Source organism: Tupaia chinensis, unplaced genomic scaffold (genome assembly GCF_000334495.1).
Source record: "Tupaia chinensis unplaced genomic scaffold, TupChi_1.0 Scaffold000288_2, whole genome shotgun sequence".
Taxonomy (NCBI): domain Eukaryota; kingdom Metazoa; phylum Chordata; class Mammalia; order Scandentia; family Tupaiidae; genus Tupaia; species Tupaia belangeri.
In genome coordinates, this window is record NW_006159773.1 from 3,753,302 (window position 1) to 3,768,547 (window position 15,246).

The window sequence follows — 15,246 nt, forward strand, 5'->3', positions numbered from 1 at the left end:
ACCCCGGACTAGGACAGGGTTTCGGCTGCAATGGGGCTTCCCCTTCTTGGGCTTTTTAGCCTTAGGGTCATCCTTTTTAACCTTGCCACTGGCATCAGCCTTCTTGGCTTCAGGTTTCTTCTCCTTAGTATCCTGCTTTGCAGCTTTATCGCCTGCCATCGTGTATAGTGGGAAAGAGAACTCCTAAGAACCTACTCTTAAGTTTCATTTATCATCAGCTTTCCCCAAATACTAAAAGGATTGTTATACAGGATTTAAAAAGCAACATTTGGAATATGAGTGTGAAATACCTTAAATAATTCTTTTAATTGAAAACTATGCTATTATTGTTCGTGTGGTATTAGTACTTGTAGGAGGCAGCAAATAAGAAAGTTACCCGGCATTAGTAGGTTCTGTATGATTGGGCGCAGGGAAGACTGTTTTAGACATTGTTATGGTGATGATAGAAGGCCCTAAAATCATCATCAAGAAGTCAGGCCAACACTCATAACTGTAATTGTCTAAAACGATGGCTGGGTTTTCTGGCAGAATAGCAGAATTATGGCAGATACTGTGAAAGAACTCCTGATAGAAATGCCTCTAAATGATCAAGAAATCAATATAAATACATAGCAAGTTCTCAAAATGTTCCTGAGAGTATAAGCATGAAGAGGGAGCTGGAATGGAAATGGTTGAAGCTGAAGCAAAGCAGCTATTCTTGGATGAGTTTCACTGGTCTCTGACTAGAGGCTTGTTTCAAGGCTATATGCAGTGGAGGCAGAGAATCCGGAATTGGAGTCATTAGTATGCAAAAAGTGGGAATGAAACTCACACATGCAGGACCCTCAAAGTGTGATTCTTTCAATGAAAGTGTGGGCTATAAAAAGACATCTGGCCAGGTGAGAAGATGCTAAGTTCTCGCTGGGAAGGAAGAAGGCTCCTTAGAGAATTCATCATGTAGGCCTGACATCACATGATTTTGTAAATTCAAACTACCTGCATGCCATGTGATGGTCCGAAAGCACAAATAGCACCTAGGAATCTTCTTTGTCTTCCTCTTAGCATATATTTCAACCTCTTCCATTCTCTTGTCTGTGTTTTATTTTAGACAAAACAATCTCATTTCTTCCTTTTTTTTTTTTTTGAGAGATTTTTGCTACAGGGCATGTGTGCTTGCTGGAGAGAGAGAGAAACACAGAGACAGAAGCGAGAAATACCCCCCCCCCCCGGGGATGGCCATGCCACGATCCCTTCTCCTCCATTATCCTCCTTGGATCTTGGGCATAAGTTTGAAGACATCGGGTCTAGAATTCGAATCATGGTCAGCCATGTGGGAGTCCAGTGATGTAACTGCTGTGCCATCTGCTAGTCCCAACAATCTCATTTCTCTTATTCTTTGATACCTAAACTATTCCTTTGTAGCCATACATTGTTTATTTCTTTAACCAAGTGGGGTAACAGTGATATTAATAACAAGCTTATCCCTAAGGAGTTAGACTAATAGTTAGAAACAGATGCTTGAGTCAGTGAGATTTGACTTCCCATTCTAGCTCAATTCATGAGAAATTTTGAGCAATTTTCCTGACTTCCCTGAGTCTTAGTTTCTTCATTGGCTAAATAGGGATAATAATAGCATCTACCAATGAGAAATTCATTTTGAGCACTTAGAGCATGCTTGGCACTAAATGAATCTTTTTTTTTTTTTAGAGAGGTTTTTGCTATAGGGTGCATGCGCTCACCAGACTGACAGAGAGAGACATAGAGACAGAAAGCGAGAAATCACCCCCCAGGGGGGATGGCCACACCGCAATCCCTTCTCCTCCATTCTCCTCTCGGGACCTTGGGCACGCACGTACACGTGCCCAGCGTGAGTTTTAAGCCACCGAATCCAGGACGTGAACCACGGTCGACTACATGGGAGTCCAGCGACATAGCCATTACGCTAACTGCTGGTCCCGGCACTAAATGAATCTTTAATAAAGATGAGCCATACATCAGTAAGAGTGAACAAACTCCTTATGACTTAAATTTCAAAATTACCAAGAGTCTATGCTTTTTTTTTAAATAAAAACAACTAAGCATTGTAATTTAGCTCATCAATTCTCCAGTTCTAAGATTTCTCTACCAACCTTCACAGAAAGTGTTAGATGATTAATAAATCTTTTCCCTTCAAATGGGTTGCAATGCAAACCATAGGATAAGTCAACACATTATTTTTTTATATTTCTCCAGAATCCCAAAGAATTCCTTAGGAGTTGGATATAAACTCATGAAATCTTTCAGGATTTTCTGATTTAATTTACAGCATCTTTAATTACAGAAAGTGCTTAATACATTCGTTTTAATTGAAAATTGAGTTGGGGCCAGCAAGTGATATGGTGGTTAAGGCATCAGATCCCATGTGACCAACTGTGTAGTTTGAGTCCCAGACCTGGCAGCCTGAAAAACATGCTGGGTGCGTGTGCATGTGTTCCCAAAATTCTGAGAGGAGAATAGTGGAGAAGGAATTGCTGTGTGGTCATCCTCTCTGGGGGGTGGGTCATTTCTTACTTTCTCTGTCTCTGTCTCTCTCTGGTGAGCAAAAAAGGCCTGTAACAAAACCAAAAAAATTTGTAAAATCTTAGATTAATGTATAATATGTTAAAAAAATCATTGTTAACAGAAGTGGTAGAAATCTTCAGGGTCTAGTTTGACCAGTTACTTAACATTTAATCCCATCAACATGTCATTCTCAATCAAATGTTACCTAGATCTTCTCTGTATATCTCCAGCAATGTAAATTTCTTCTTGGATAAAGCAATGTATTCTTGTTGTGAGTTCCATACCTCTGAAAGTTGATGTGGATTACTGTTCTCCCCGAGCTTAGCTTGAGGCCAGACTCAGTACTTTCCCACATCCCCAGAGTGATACCGTGAAATGTATATTTGGTCTTCTCATTTCCTGACATACAGATTCTAGAATCCTTGGGCTTTCTGGAGTGATAAGAGAGACTTTGTTTGCTAGTGAGATGACCAGTAACTGGGGCGGAGGGGGGGGGGTGTCCCTAGGTAGTTTCAAGATGGGGCTGGTCATAGCAAAGATCAAGGCATGACTAGAGAAGGTTGGAACTTGCAGCCTCCCTTCCCCCACCCCCTACACATACATACAAGGTCTATAGGAGAAACGGACTGAAGGTTAAGTTAATTACCCATGGTCAGTGATTTAATCAATCTCACCTACGTAAACAGAACCTCCACTGAAACTCGTGAAGGACTAGGTTGAGAGAGCTTTCAAGTAGCTGAGCACACAGAGGTTTCTGGAAGGTGGGGCATCCGAGAATACACCTCATCTTATACCTTATCTTCGCCTTATGCATCTCTTCCACTTGGCAGTTCATCTACACCCTTTGTAAGATTTTTATAATAAATAGGCAGACATAAAGTGTTTCCTTGATTTCTGCGAGCTGCTCTAGCAAATTAATCAAACCAGACGAAGGTGTTGTAAGAGCACTGATTTGTGACCAGCTGGTCAGAAGTATGCATCATAACCTAAGGCTTGAGACTGGCATTTGAGGTGGAGGGCTGTCTTTTTAATTTGCCAGAGAGCATCTACACTCACGAGAGAGAGAGAGAAAGAGAGAGAGAGAGAGAGAGAGAGAGAGAGCGAGCGCAACCCCTATGAGGCATAGTCACACCACAATCCCTTCTCCATCTCTCCCTTCTTTCAGGATTTTGGGCCTGCGTGCACATACACCTGGCATGTTTTACAAGCAGTCCTGGACTCAAACTGTGCATCTGGCCACACTGGATCCAGTTCACATAACCACCAGGCCACAGGCTGACATGGAAGTGAAACCTTTAACCTGTGGGATCTGAAGCTATCTCCAGGTAGGCAGTGTCAGAACTGAGATGAATTCTAGGACCCCCAGAGAGCATCTGCTTCAGAACTGCTTGGTGTGTAGAGAAGAAAACCCATAGGTCTGGTGTCAGAAGTGTTGTATTGACTGACTGTGTAAAAATAGGAAAAACAAACAAACAAACATTTTGGGTTTTTCTTCCATCTTTTAAACCCAGAAAGCAGATTCAATTCCACAAATCATTAGTGGGTGAAATAGATTGTATTAGAATATTATCAATGGTAGTTATTATGAAACATTGAGAAGAATTTGCAACTTCAGAGCAAAATTTAACTGAAGTACTGTTCAGACAACTTCAGTCCCAAAATTCCTTCCTAGGCAAGCTAATAATGTTCTCTCTACTTTTTAAACTCTCTTTGCCTCAAACTTAGTCTCTGAAATTTCCTCTCCTTTCAGAGCAATTCAACTGAGGTTTTCAGCTCTCTTAAAACAAAAGTCATTCAGCGGGAGGAGCCCATCCTCTCAGAAAACAGACTGCTGACCATCTCTGGTTACTTCACAAGCATTGGCTGAAAATCCTAAGGAGTGGTTTTTCACTGCCCCCCATCCCCCAGTGGATCTACTAAAATATTTACCCAACAGAAACAGCCCACCCTCTCCCCTTGTTTTAGACAGACTGAGAGGGTGCTGGAAGGAATAGTGAATATGTAGAGAAGGGCATTTGTTAATGAGCTACTAAAAATATTATTTTGTAATATTAGGTAACTGAATATTCTAAAAGAGTTATATTTCAATAAGTGCTTAACAGACTCCTAAGTAGAAATTAAAAAAAAAAACTTTATAACCATTTTATTATTTCTTTATAATAGCTATACTCATATACCATAAAACTCACCATTTAAAAATACATAATTTAATGATTTTTAGTACACGTATGATCATCACCACTAATTCTATAATACTTTCATTACCTCTAAAGGAAGCCTTTTATCTATTAACAGTTACTCTCTTTCTCTAGCTCTCTAGCCCTTGGCAACCACTAATTTTTCTCTGTCTCTGGATTTTCTTATTCTGGACATTTTATGTAAATGGAACTATACAATATTGGTTGTGTGTGTGTGTGTGTGTGTGTGTGTGTGTGATAGGCTTATTTTACTTAGCATAATGCTTTTAAGGTTTGTCTGTTTCATTTTTTTAAAAAAATTGTTCCACTGCAGATGAATATTCCATGGCATAGATATACCACATTTGTTTATCCCTCAGGTGACAGACATTTGGGTTCTTTCCACTTTGGGACTATTATGAATAATGCTGCAGTGAACATTCATATCAAGCCATTGTATGGATACATGCTTTCATTTCTGTTAGATAAATACCTAAGAGTGAAATTGCTGGGTCATTTTGTAACTATATATTTATTTGTGTAACTGCCAAACTGTTTTCCAAAAACACTGGACTATCTTATATTCTCACCAGCAAATATGAGCATTCTTTTTCATATCTTACCAAAATGTGTTACTGTCTTTTTAAAAATTATAGTCATCTTAGTGGGTATAAAGTGTAGTAACTTAGTATGGTTTTATGTCAATTTCTCTTTTTAAATTATTAATTTTTTTGGGAACAGCACTTGGCGTAATGGCTACGTCGCTGGACTCCCATGTAGTCAACCATGGATCGAGTCCTGGATTCTGTGCCTTAAACTCATGCCGGTCACATGTTCCTGTGTGCCCAAGATCCCGAGAGGAGACTGAAAGAGAAGGGATTACAGCATAGCCATCCCCCCTGGGGGGGGGTGATTTCTTGCTTTCTGTCTCTCTGTCTCTCTCTATCTTTCTGGCGAGCACACACGCCCTATAGCAAAAACCTATCCAAAAAAAAAAAAAAAAAAGAGAAGAGAAAAAATATTAATTTTTTTTTTTTCCTAAAGGGTGCATGTGTTTACTAGGAGACAGAGCTGGAGAAGAAGAAAACATACCAATAGTGTATTTCTTCTCCTCTATTTCTCCATCCTGTCAGATTGAGGGACATACATGTACACATTTCTGACATTTTTTAAAGCTACTGGGCTGAGATTTGAACCATACAGCTGGTCATGAGGGATTTAGCTCCTGTAGTCACCAGGCCACAGGGCTGGCCTCAATGTGCATTTCTCTAGTATCGAATGACACTGGGCATCTTTTCATGTGCTTATTCCTCTCATTGGTGAAATTTCTGTTCGAATCATTTGTGTGCTTTTAAATTATATTTTTATTTGTGACTTGTCTTTTTATTGCTGAGTTGTGAGTATTCTTTTTATTAGGTTGTCAGAAAAGTCATTAAACATTTTTGCATAGAAAAAACAGAATAAATACATCATGACTTTTCCAATTACTCAATAATTATGAATCCAAATTTCTTACCAGATATATAATTTAAAAACATGTTCTTCCATTCTATAGGTTTTTAAAATAGCAATTTATGTTTAGGTACGCTTGCATTAGTCAGAAGTTAAAACTTAAGTATAGAAATTATCCAAACTCTTTACCTCTTCCTAGATTAGTACCAACTTGGAAAAGCCAGTGCTTATAGTATACTCTAAAAAGAATACACAGAGGAAGGGAAAAAAAGCACAGTGCCTAGCAGGAAGAATGTGTCTGATTAGCTTTGGCAAATGAATACATGAGATTTATGTATTTATTCCTGGTTCCCACCACTACCTTAACTTGTTGAGTTCCTCTGCTGGATTTTTCAGAATGACATTTATCTCATTGCCTGGAGACCCTGGAGGAGTTATGATGCACAGCTCTTTGTGCAGGCTCAAAACTGTCTACTCCATGTTGAAACACTAAAGCATTACCGCTATCATACTGGGAGCCACAGATTTTTCATGGTAAAAAAGTTTCAACTTCTGCTCTTTAAGGTCAGGAATCACTGACTTAAGAGAAAGAAACAGTTGTTTCTGTCAGTTTAATGTTGTCTTTACAGTGCTTTCAATGGTCTGAACATTCTGAGCATTTCCATATTATCTAGGCTATAGGTGTGTTTTGGAGGTTCACTTAGAGAATTTCACACTTGCTTCAGTGCCCTTGACCTAAAAGGGATTCCCACAGTGTGGTCTGCTGCTCCCTTGACCAAGCACATGGCTGTAGGGAGATGGATTTGACCTGTGAGGGAGGTAGGCCATACCTGTCAGATCTCCTGGATCTACTCTGGACACTTTGGGGCTGAGAGATGGTCCTGGCTAGGCCACCTACAGCTCCACATCACTTACAACAGACTACCAAGATTATTTTGCAACTGATATAATCCCTTATGTATCTTGAGTGTTAACTCCCAAGAAAAATCAGAATATTTGGGAAGAATCAAAGGAATTCTAGTTGGGACTGCAGTTGAAACTAGGAAATCAAGGAGACATATGGATGCAGCTGGGAAGGGAAGAACAAAGGGAAGCCAGATATTTACTTGTAACTGGATATAAACAAGAGTGTAATGTTACACAGGTACAGCTGGCTGGCCTGCTAGGGTTACTCGGCTCAGTTTCCTGGCCAGTGTACCCACTCAGATGACTGTGACAGGTACATGACATACATATGAATGCATGTACCTGCTAATTGCTGAAACACCACGTAATTAAGAGTATGCAAAATAGTCCTGCTATGGTTTGGGTGTTCCCCCAAATTCATGTGTTGAGATTTAATTGCATGGGTTGGGAACCAGCAGTTAGCGTAATGGCTATGTTGCTGGACTCCCACGTAGTCGACCGTGGTTCGTGTCCCGGACCCGGTGGCTTAAAACTCACGACAGGCACGTGTGCATGCGTGCCCAAGATCCCGAGAGGAGAATGGAGGAGAAGGGACTGCGGCGTGACCATCCCCTCTGGGGGGTGATTTCTCGTTTTCTGTCTCTATGTCTCTCTCTGTCTGGCGAGCGCACGCGCCGCATAACAAAAATCTCTCTCTCTCAAAAAAAAGAGATTTAATTGCATGGGTTTAAGAGGTGGAAGCTTGATCCAATTATTGTGTTAAAGGATGGGGCCTTTGGTAGATTAATGATTGGTTAGGGTGGGGGCCCCATGACTGAGTCCTGATATATAAGCAGAGAAAATGAGGCAGACAGAAAAGAGATAGACTATATTCTTTCATTCTCTGTCACATTGATGAAGACATAAGACTCCCACCAGAGGGGGTCCCTGGACCTTGGACCTCCAAACTGAGCTGGACAAGCCTCTATATTTATAAATCACCCAGGTTTGAGTATTTCTTGTTATTAGCTACAAAACAGACTAGAAAAGGCCCCATTAGAAAGAAGGGAAAAGGGAAATTAAATAAAAAAACAACTTGTGGGGACCAGCAGATGGCATAATGGTTATATCACTGGACTCCCATGTAGTCAACTATGGTTTGAGTCCTGGACCAGGTGGCTTAAAACTCATTCCGGGGTGCATGTGCGAGTGTGCCCAAAGATCCCAAGGAAAGAATGGAGGAAAAGGGATTGTGGTGTGGCCATTCTCCTGGGGGGGGGGGGATTTCTCACTTTCTATCTCTCTGTATCTCTCTGTCTCTCTACCGAGTGCATACTCCCTACAGCAAAAATCTCTCAAAAAAAAAAAAACATTGTGGATTCAGGTAGTTAATGTGATCATGGTTGTTGTCTCAGTCTAGGTTGGAAAAAACAATTTCTAAATCTACATAGTCATCTGTAATACCACATTATAATATTTATGTAATGTTTTTTCTTCCTCCACGAATATAAACACTTTTGAGTTTATATTGTTGCTTATCCTCACAGCATCCCCATTAGAAAAGAGACTATTTACTGATTGGTTTGAGGCTCAGAGGTGAATTAACTTTTTGGAGGTCAGGGAAATATAGATGGGTCACTGATATTTAGAAACTTGTTTGGAGCTAGGAACTAAACTAGCGATTTCACAAAATTAAGTTTTTTAAAAATCCCAATAAGAATCCCATGGAGTGGTTGGTATCATAATTTCATAGCTGAAAGAAAACTGCTCAAATCACTGAGCTCATAATGGTAGACTCAAACCATGTTTGTCTTTTATAGCCATATTCTTTTAGCTATGTCATGTTCTTATTCAATGATTTTAATTGATTTAGGCCTTTTGTCTGGAGGGATGTGGGGAAGGATTCTAAGTCCATGCCCTTTTATTCTTTTTTTTTCTTTTATTTGAGAGGTTTTTGCTATAGGGCGCATGCGCTCACCAGAAACAGAGAGAGACAGAGAGATAGAAAGCGAAAAATCACCCCCCAGGGGGGGATGGCCATGCTGCAATCCCTTCTCCTCCATTCTCCTCTTGGGATCTCAGGCATTCACGTACATGTGCCCGACTTTGAGTTTAAGCTACTGGGTCCGGGACTCCAACCACAGTCGACTACATGGGAGTCTAGTGACAGAGCCATTACGCTAACTACTGGTCCCCATGCCCTTTTATTCTGTTTGATGATGTCAGGGATAGGGAGATTGGCATCTAATATAGAACTCAAACACTGACACAGAATAAATGAATTTGTGATTGCCTTCTCTCTCAGAGAGAGAGAAAGAGAGAGAGAAATATATTCATGCTTCAATCCCTTCTCCTCCATTGCTCCATCTTTTTGGGATCTTGAGTGTACACGTATATGCACCCAGTGTTTTTTATAATCCTTTGCGACTGGGATTAAGACTGAACTATTGGGATATGGCTCATTTAACCTCTAGGCCTCTGTGCTGGCTCATGACAGACCTCATTTTTAGGAACTGAGAGAAGGGTTACCATTACACAAGGGTCTGTGTTTTGAAGGAGCCAAGGAAGAACTCTGCAAAAGGACTGCCCCTTACAATTGCATTTCCTCCCGTTTATGAGAGATGGGGAGGGGAAGAAGAAGAAGAGAGAGATAGAGAGAGAGAGATAGGTATTTTTGGCAGGGTTTTCCTGTGCTGTGATCCCCTGGCTCCAGCCTTCCAATTAGTGAGGATTATAGGTATGCAACTGAACCCAGTGGGCTCAGGTTGACCAAGGAAACAACCCTGGCCTTCCACATAGTTTCTAGCCTTCCAAGTGTTGGCCCGACTTGTGTACCACCACAGATGGGCCTATTATTGCACTTTAACAACAATCTCCCCTCCCTTCTCTTTTCTGCAGCGAGTATGATCAGCCATGGCTAATTTTCTCAACCCCCACCCCCCACCTGCCTGCTGCTTCATTCTGAAAAGCATTTGCTTCCTTACAGTGACACCCCCCATTACTTGAGCGGTAAGTATCAACACAACATGAAATACAGCAGAAATATACCCTGGTTGGGAGTGGCCAATAAACGTGAGACTGGCCGACCGGTACATCTCAGGACAAGGACTTGACAGCTTCTATCACTACAGGCCTGAAGTTAAGATGAGCGATATTCTTAGCGAAAATGATAAAACATTTAACCAGATTTATACCACAGACCATGGTTCCTATTTTAGTTTTGTGAATGACAAATACCCTTCAGTTTTCTACTTTTACATCTGTGTTTAAATTTTCAATTTTCAGGTTTGGGTGACAGATTTAAATCCTGGCTTTTTATGTATTGAGAAAGAGCCTTTTCATTTTCTTTTGCAAATCTCAGCTCTAGTTTACACGTCTCTCTCTCTCTCCTTTTTTTTTTTTTTTTATGAGGTTTTTACATGCAGAAAAACACCAGTCTCCCAGTGGAGTCCTGCTAGGCTCATCATTTTTCAGTTTGAAACTTATGGGAATTTTTGGATCTGAATCCCAATTAGTCTCCAACTTACCACACCATTTCACTTTCCAGTTACGATTGGCATCAACTCCACGGCAGCGAAACCAAGAGTTCCTTGACCTTGTTTTCCTCCAAAATCGATCCTAGACATAATTAAGAAAACAGGTGTAGAGAAAAATACTTAAAAGGCTACTCCCATGCATTCTTAGTAGCTCAATTAGTGTTCTAGTCACACCACTGAGGGGAAAGTTCCTCTGTGAATTGTCAGGATGGGGAAGTGGAAAGAGAACAAGATTAGCAGGAGAGACCTAGGTCTATGCTCCGATTTCTATCATAAACTTCCTGTCTCTTGCCTTCTCTTGGCTTTGTTTCTTCACAGGCAAAATTTAACTGGTTGGAGTAGACTAATGATTCTTTTTTTTTTTTTTTTTGGGAGAGGTTTTTGCTATAGGGCACGTGTGCTCGCCAGAAAGACAGAGAGAGACAGAGAGACAGAAAGCGAGAAATCACCCCCCCAGGGAGGATGCCCACGCCGCAATTCCCTCTCTTCCATTCTCCTCTCGGGATCTTGGGCACGCACACACACGCGCCCAGCATGAGTTTTAAGCCACCTGGTCAGGGATTTGAACCACAGTCGACTACATGGGAGTCCAGGAACATAACCATTATGCTAGCTGCTGGTCCCTAGACTAATAATTCTTCATAATATTTTTGGGAGGAGAAATGTCTATTACATAAAATTGTATGCCAAAGCTAAATATGAGGCTGGCTCTGTGACCTGCCGGTTAAGGGAGTCATATTCCACATGGCTGACTGTGCTGTTTGAATCTCAGTGTTAGTGGCTTGGACAACACCCTAGGCGTCTGTGCAAGCATGCTCCAAATCCTGACAAGATGGAGAAATGGAGGGAATGGGATTGCAGCGTAACTATGCCCCACTGGAGGGTGCTTCCTCCCCTCTCTGTCTATCTCTGGCGAGTGCACACACCCTCAAATTAAAATTAAAAAAAAAAGTTAAACATGGAAATAAAATTAAAAGGTGGTATTATGATGGGAAGAGAATGAAGGCCTTTTTTTTTGCACTGCGGGAGTCCTCAAGTTGGCTGCCCACCAAGTTTTCTTCCTGTCCTGGAAGTTTGTGACTTGGTTTTCTATGATTTATTCTGTCCTTAATTCAACCAGGTAGACAAAGTGACTTACATTGGTCCAGCTAAAATGGTATCCATCAACATTAAACACAGGCATGATGTAGAAATACAGATGATTCAACATTTTTCTCATGGCTGGGTCGCTCCTATATGTTAGAAGAGCCTAAAAGACAAAGGGGACAGCTTTCTTATAAATTGTTCACAAATATAGGTTTAGGGAAAAAGAAAAGAGAAATCCTTTTTACCTATGAGAGATAGCAAATACTATAGATTACAGAGTAATATGCTAACATGAACTGTACTCTGACGTCATACATTCTGCATTGAGATTTTGTCTTAAGGAAACGCTTTATTATCAATAATAACAGAAAAGCTGTTGAAATAGATGAATTGGGCAGCCTCTCATTGTATTTAAGATCTGGCTAAATTTGTAGGCTGATTAAGAAAGTAATAATGTGGGGCAGGTGATGGGGCTGTGTGATGCTTGCTTGTGGCGACCCAAGTTCGTGTGTGGATCTGGTCAGGCATGTAGGGTGTGTCTGTACAAACTTGATGTATACAAGCTGCTAAGTTTTGAGATAATATTTATCATCATTTATTTTGATAAGAACATTTATAAGCTTTACCGTCTTGGCAAATTTCTAAGTATTCAATGCAGTATTTTTTAACTATAGACACTATGTTGTACAGATCTTTAGTATGTATTTATCTTATATAATCAAAACTTTGTACCCTTTGATTAATACCTCTGACTCTTCTGAACAAAAGCTAATTTTGCATATATTTCCTCAGAAAGTTGAATCCTTAACATTTTAATCTTTTAGTTAGGATTTCTGAGTCATTATAAGCAGCATTTTATGTTTACATGCTGAGAATTCTATTTATAGAGAGCAATTCAACAATTTTTGTTAAAAACTCACTATATTAGAAATAATATTGAAATATAGGATATGTTCAAGGACATAAGACTTAAATACAATTTTATTACACAAAATTAAATTATCTTTGAGAGTAACACAATTTCATAAAGATACACATACTCCTTTATTGTTTTCCTTTTGTTTAAGGCTTAGTAATAATTTGTTGTCCAACTAACTACAATAGAACTTACAGGTATGCTTGAATTTCTACTGACTGTCCAATGCCTCAAACTAGGGTAAGATTCGAATAAGTGATCAATTGTACAAATCTGGAGTTAGCTTTTCTTTAATAAGCAGAGGCGCCCCCATCCCCGATACTTGGCTGGGGATGGCAGAGCCAGAGCTAAATGATTAGGTCCATTCCTCCTTAAAATTTGGCAGCTGTGGGGACCAGCAGGTGGCTTAATGGCTACATCACTGGACTTCCATGCTGCTGACCACGGTTCAAGTGTCCGACCCGGTGGCTTAAACTCACGCTGGGCGTGTGTGCGTGCCTGCCCAAGATCCCGAGAGGAGAATGGAGGAGAAGGGAATTGCGGCGTGGCCATCCCCCCTGGTGAGTGATTTATGTCTGTCTTTCTGGCAACTGCATGTGCCCTATAGCAAAAACCTCTTTAAAAAATTGGCAGCTGTGTCTTTCTATGCTACTTTAAAGATGAAGAGAAAGAAGCTGGCAAACCAAGGTAACAAAGAAGAGGTAGGAAAAAGCCATGATAAAGTCTCTCCTTCCTGTCCTAGCATTGGAGACCAGAGATTGTCTCAGTTCAAAATGGGGAAGTCTCATCTTTCTAAACACATGTCATTTAGTACTTCTGTGGAGGACTGTGCTAGAGACCTGAATGGAAACATCCTCATCTTATTCCACATTCTCCTCCAGTGCAAGTTACCTCTATAACTGATATTTGAAAAAATATTGCTATTTCCTGTAGAAAAATTATAAATTATAATTATATTTTAAGCAAATAGAGAAAACAGAGAAGACCCAGTCCTTGTGGTATAGCTAGTAGTATACTGAACTGAAGAAGTGGAAGCCACATGTGGACTATAGTTTGAGACCCCAACCCTGTTGTCTGAAAAAATGTAGGACACATTCTTAAGTGCCCAGGATTCTGGTGCACTGGAAGACTGGAAGGAGTGGATCACGCATGATTGAACCCTGTGGAGGGTGCTTCTTTCTCTTCTCTGCTCTCTCTTTTGTGATGCATGTGCCCTATCATGAATTTTAAAAATAGAGAAAAACCTATTATACTCATGTACCTATCAATACATCTACCATCATTTCTCAAATATTTTTAAAAAATGAGTTATTATAGATAAAAGCCTCCTCCACTCCCCCTTTAAAGATGGTCTTAGGGTCAGCAGGTGGCATGGTGGTTTGGGCACTCAATTTCAACATAGCTGACCACTGTTTGAGTCCTGGACCTGGTGGCTTGATTTCTCACTTTCTCACTCTCATGAGTGCATGTGCTTTATGGAAAATTAAAAAATAATAAGAATAATCAATAAAAATAAATAATTATTTAAAAAATATAATTAAAATGTTTGCTGTGTCACCATGCCATTTTTTTAACAGAGATTTTTGCTATAGGGCACATGTGCTTGTTGGAGAGACAGAGACAGAGAGGCAGAAAGCAAGAAATTACTCCCCAGGGCGGGTGGCCAGGCCATAATCTCTTTTCCTCCATTCTCCTCTTGGGATTTTGGGCATGCGTGCTCACATGCCTGGTGTGAGTTTAAACTACTGGGTCTGGGACTTGAACTGCAATTGACTATGTGCGAGTCCAACTATGTAACCATTATACCATCTGCTAGTCCCTTATAAAATTTTTTAAGAGAAATTTTTGCTGTAGGTTATGTGTGTTCGCCAGAGAAACAGTCAGAAAGTGAGAAAACACTGCCGCCCCCCCCAACCCCCCGAGAGGATGGCCATGGTGCAATCCCTTCTTCTCCATTCTCCTCTCAGAATTTTGGGCATGTGCACACATGATGAGTCTCAAGCCTCTGGGTCCAGGACTCAAACTGAACTGTGGTTGACCATGTGGGATTCCAGTGATGTAACCATTATGCGATCTGCTGGTCCCATGCACCAGGCTTCTGCCTCAGCCTCCCAGTTGATACTGGGGCTTGTACTGCCACACCCAGGTCTTGGCCTCACATGTAGTCTCAGCCTGTGGACCACAGCAGCTTGGCAGCCATGTGCCATCCTGGCTGGGCCTAAAGCCCAGGCCTCAACCCCACCTTTTTTGTTTGTTTGTTTGTTTTTAGTATTTTTTAATATCATTCCTTGATTCCATTTTCTTCCCTTCTATTAAGATAATCCCTACCTCAAATTTGACCTGATCATTCCCTGGCATGACTGCATGTTTGCTACATACATATAGATTCATGGACAACATATGGTGTGTGTATGCTTAAGAATTTTATGGAAATCAGATGATATGTCAATCTGTGATCTGCCTTTTTTTCCCATTTTATTTATGTGTATATGTATATGTACATATATATACACACACACTCAGACACAAATAATATATATATATATCATATAATATATATATATATATATATGATATATATGATATAGATATATTAGGCTGAAGACTTATTTAACTTATTAAATGATAGTTTATTGTAAGTAAATGCATATTCATCTTTTTTTTTTTTTTTTTT

The 15,246-nt window shown here is 40.3% G+C and overlaps 1 protein-coding gene across 1 annotated transcript in view; it reads right to left on the bottom strand.

Annotated features, from left to right (window-relative positions):
* CPA6 (carboxypeptidase A6) overlaps positions 1-15,246 on the bottom strand; it is a 371,754-nt gene that overhangs the window by 47,863 nt on the left and 308,645 nt on the right. Inside the window, exons 7-8 of the mRNA XM_006150464.2 lie at positions 11,709-11,819; positions 10,562-10,652 (exon numbers count right to left, since the gene is read on the bottom strand). Of these exons, the coding sequence (XP_006150526.1) occupies positions 10,562-10,652; positions 11,709-11,819 (202 nt within the window). The remainder of the gene's footprint in view (positions 1-10,561; positions 10,653-11,708; positions 11,820-15,246) is intronic.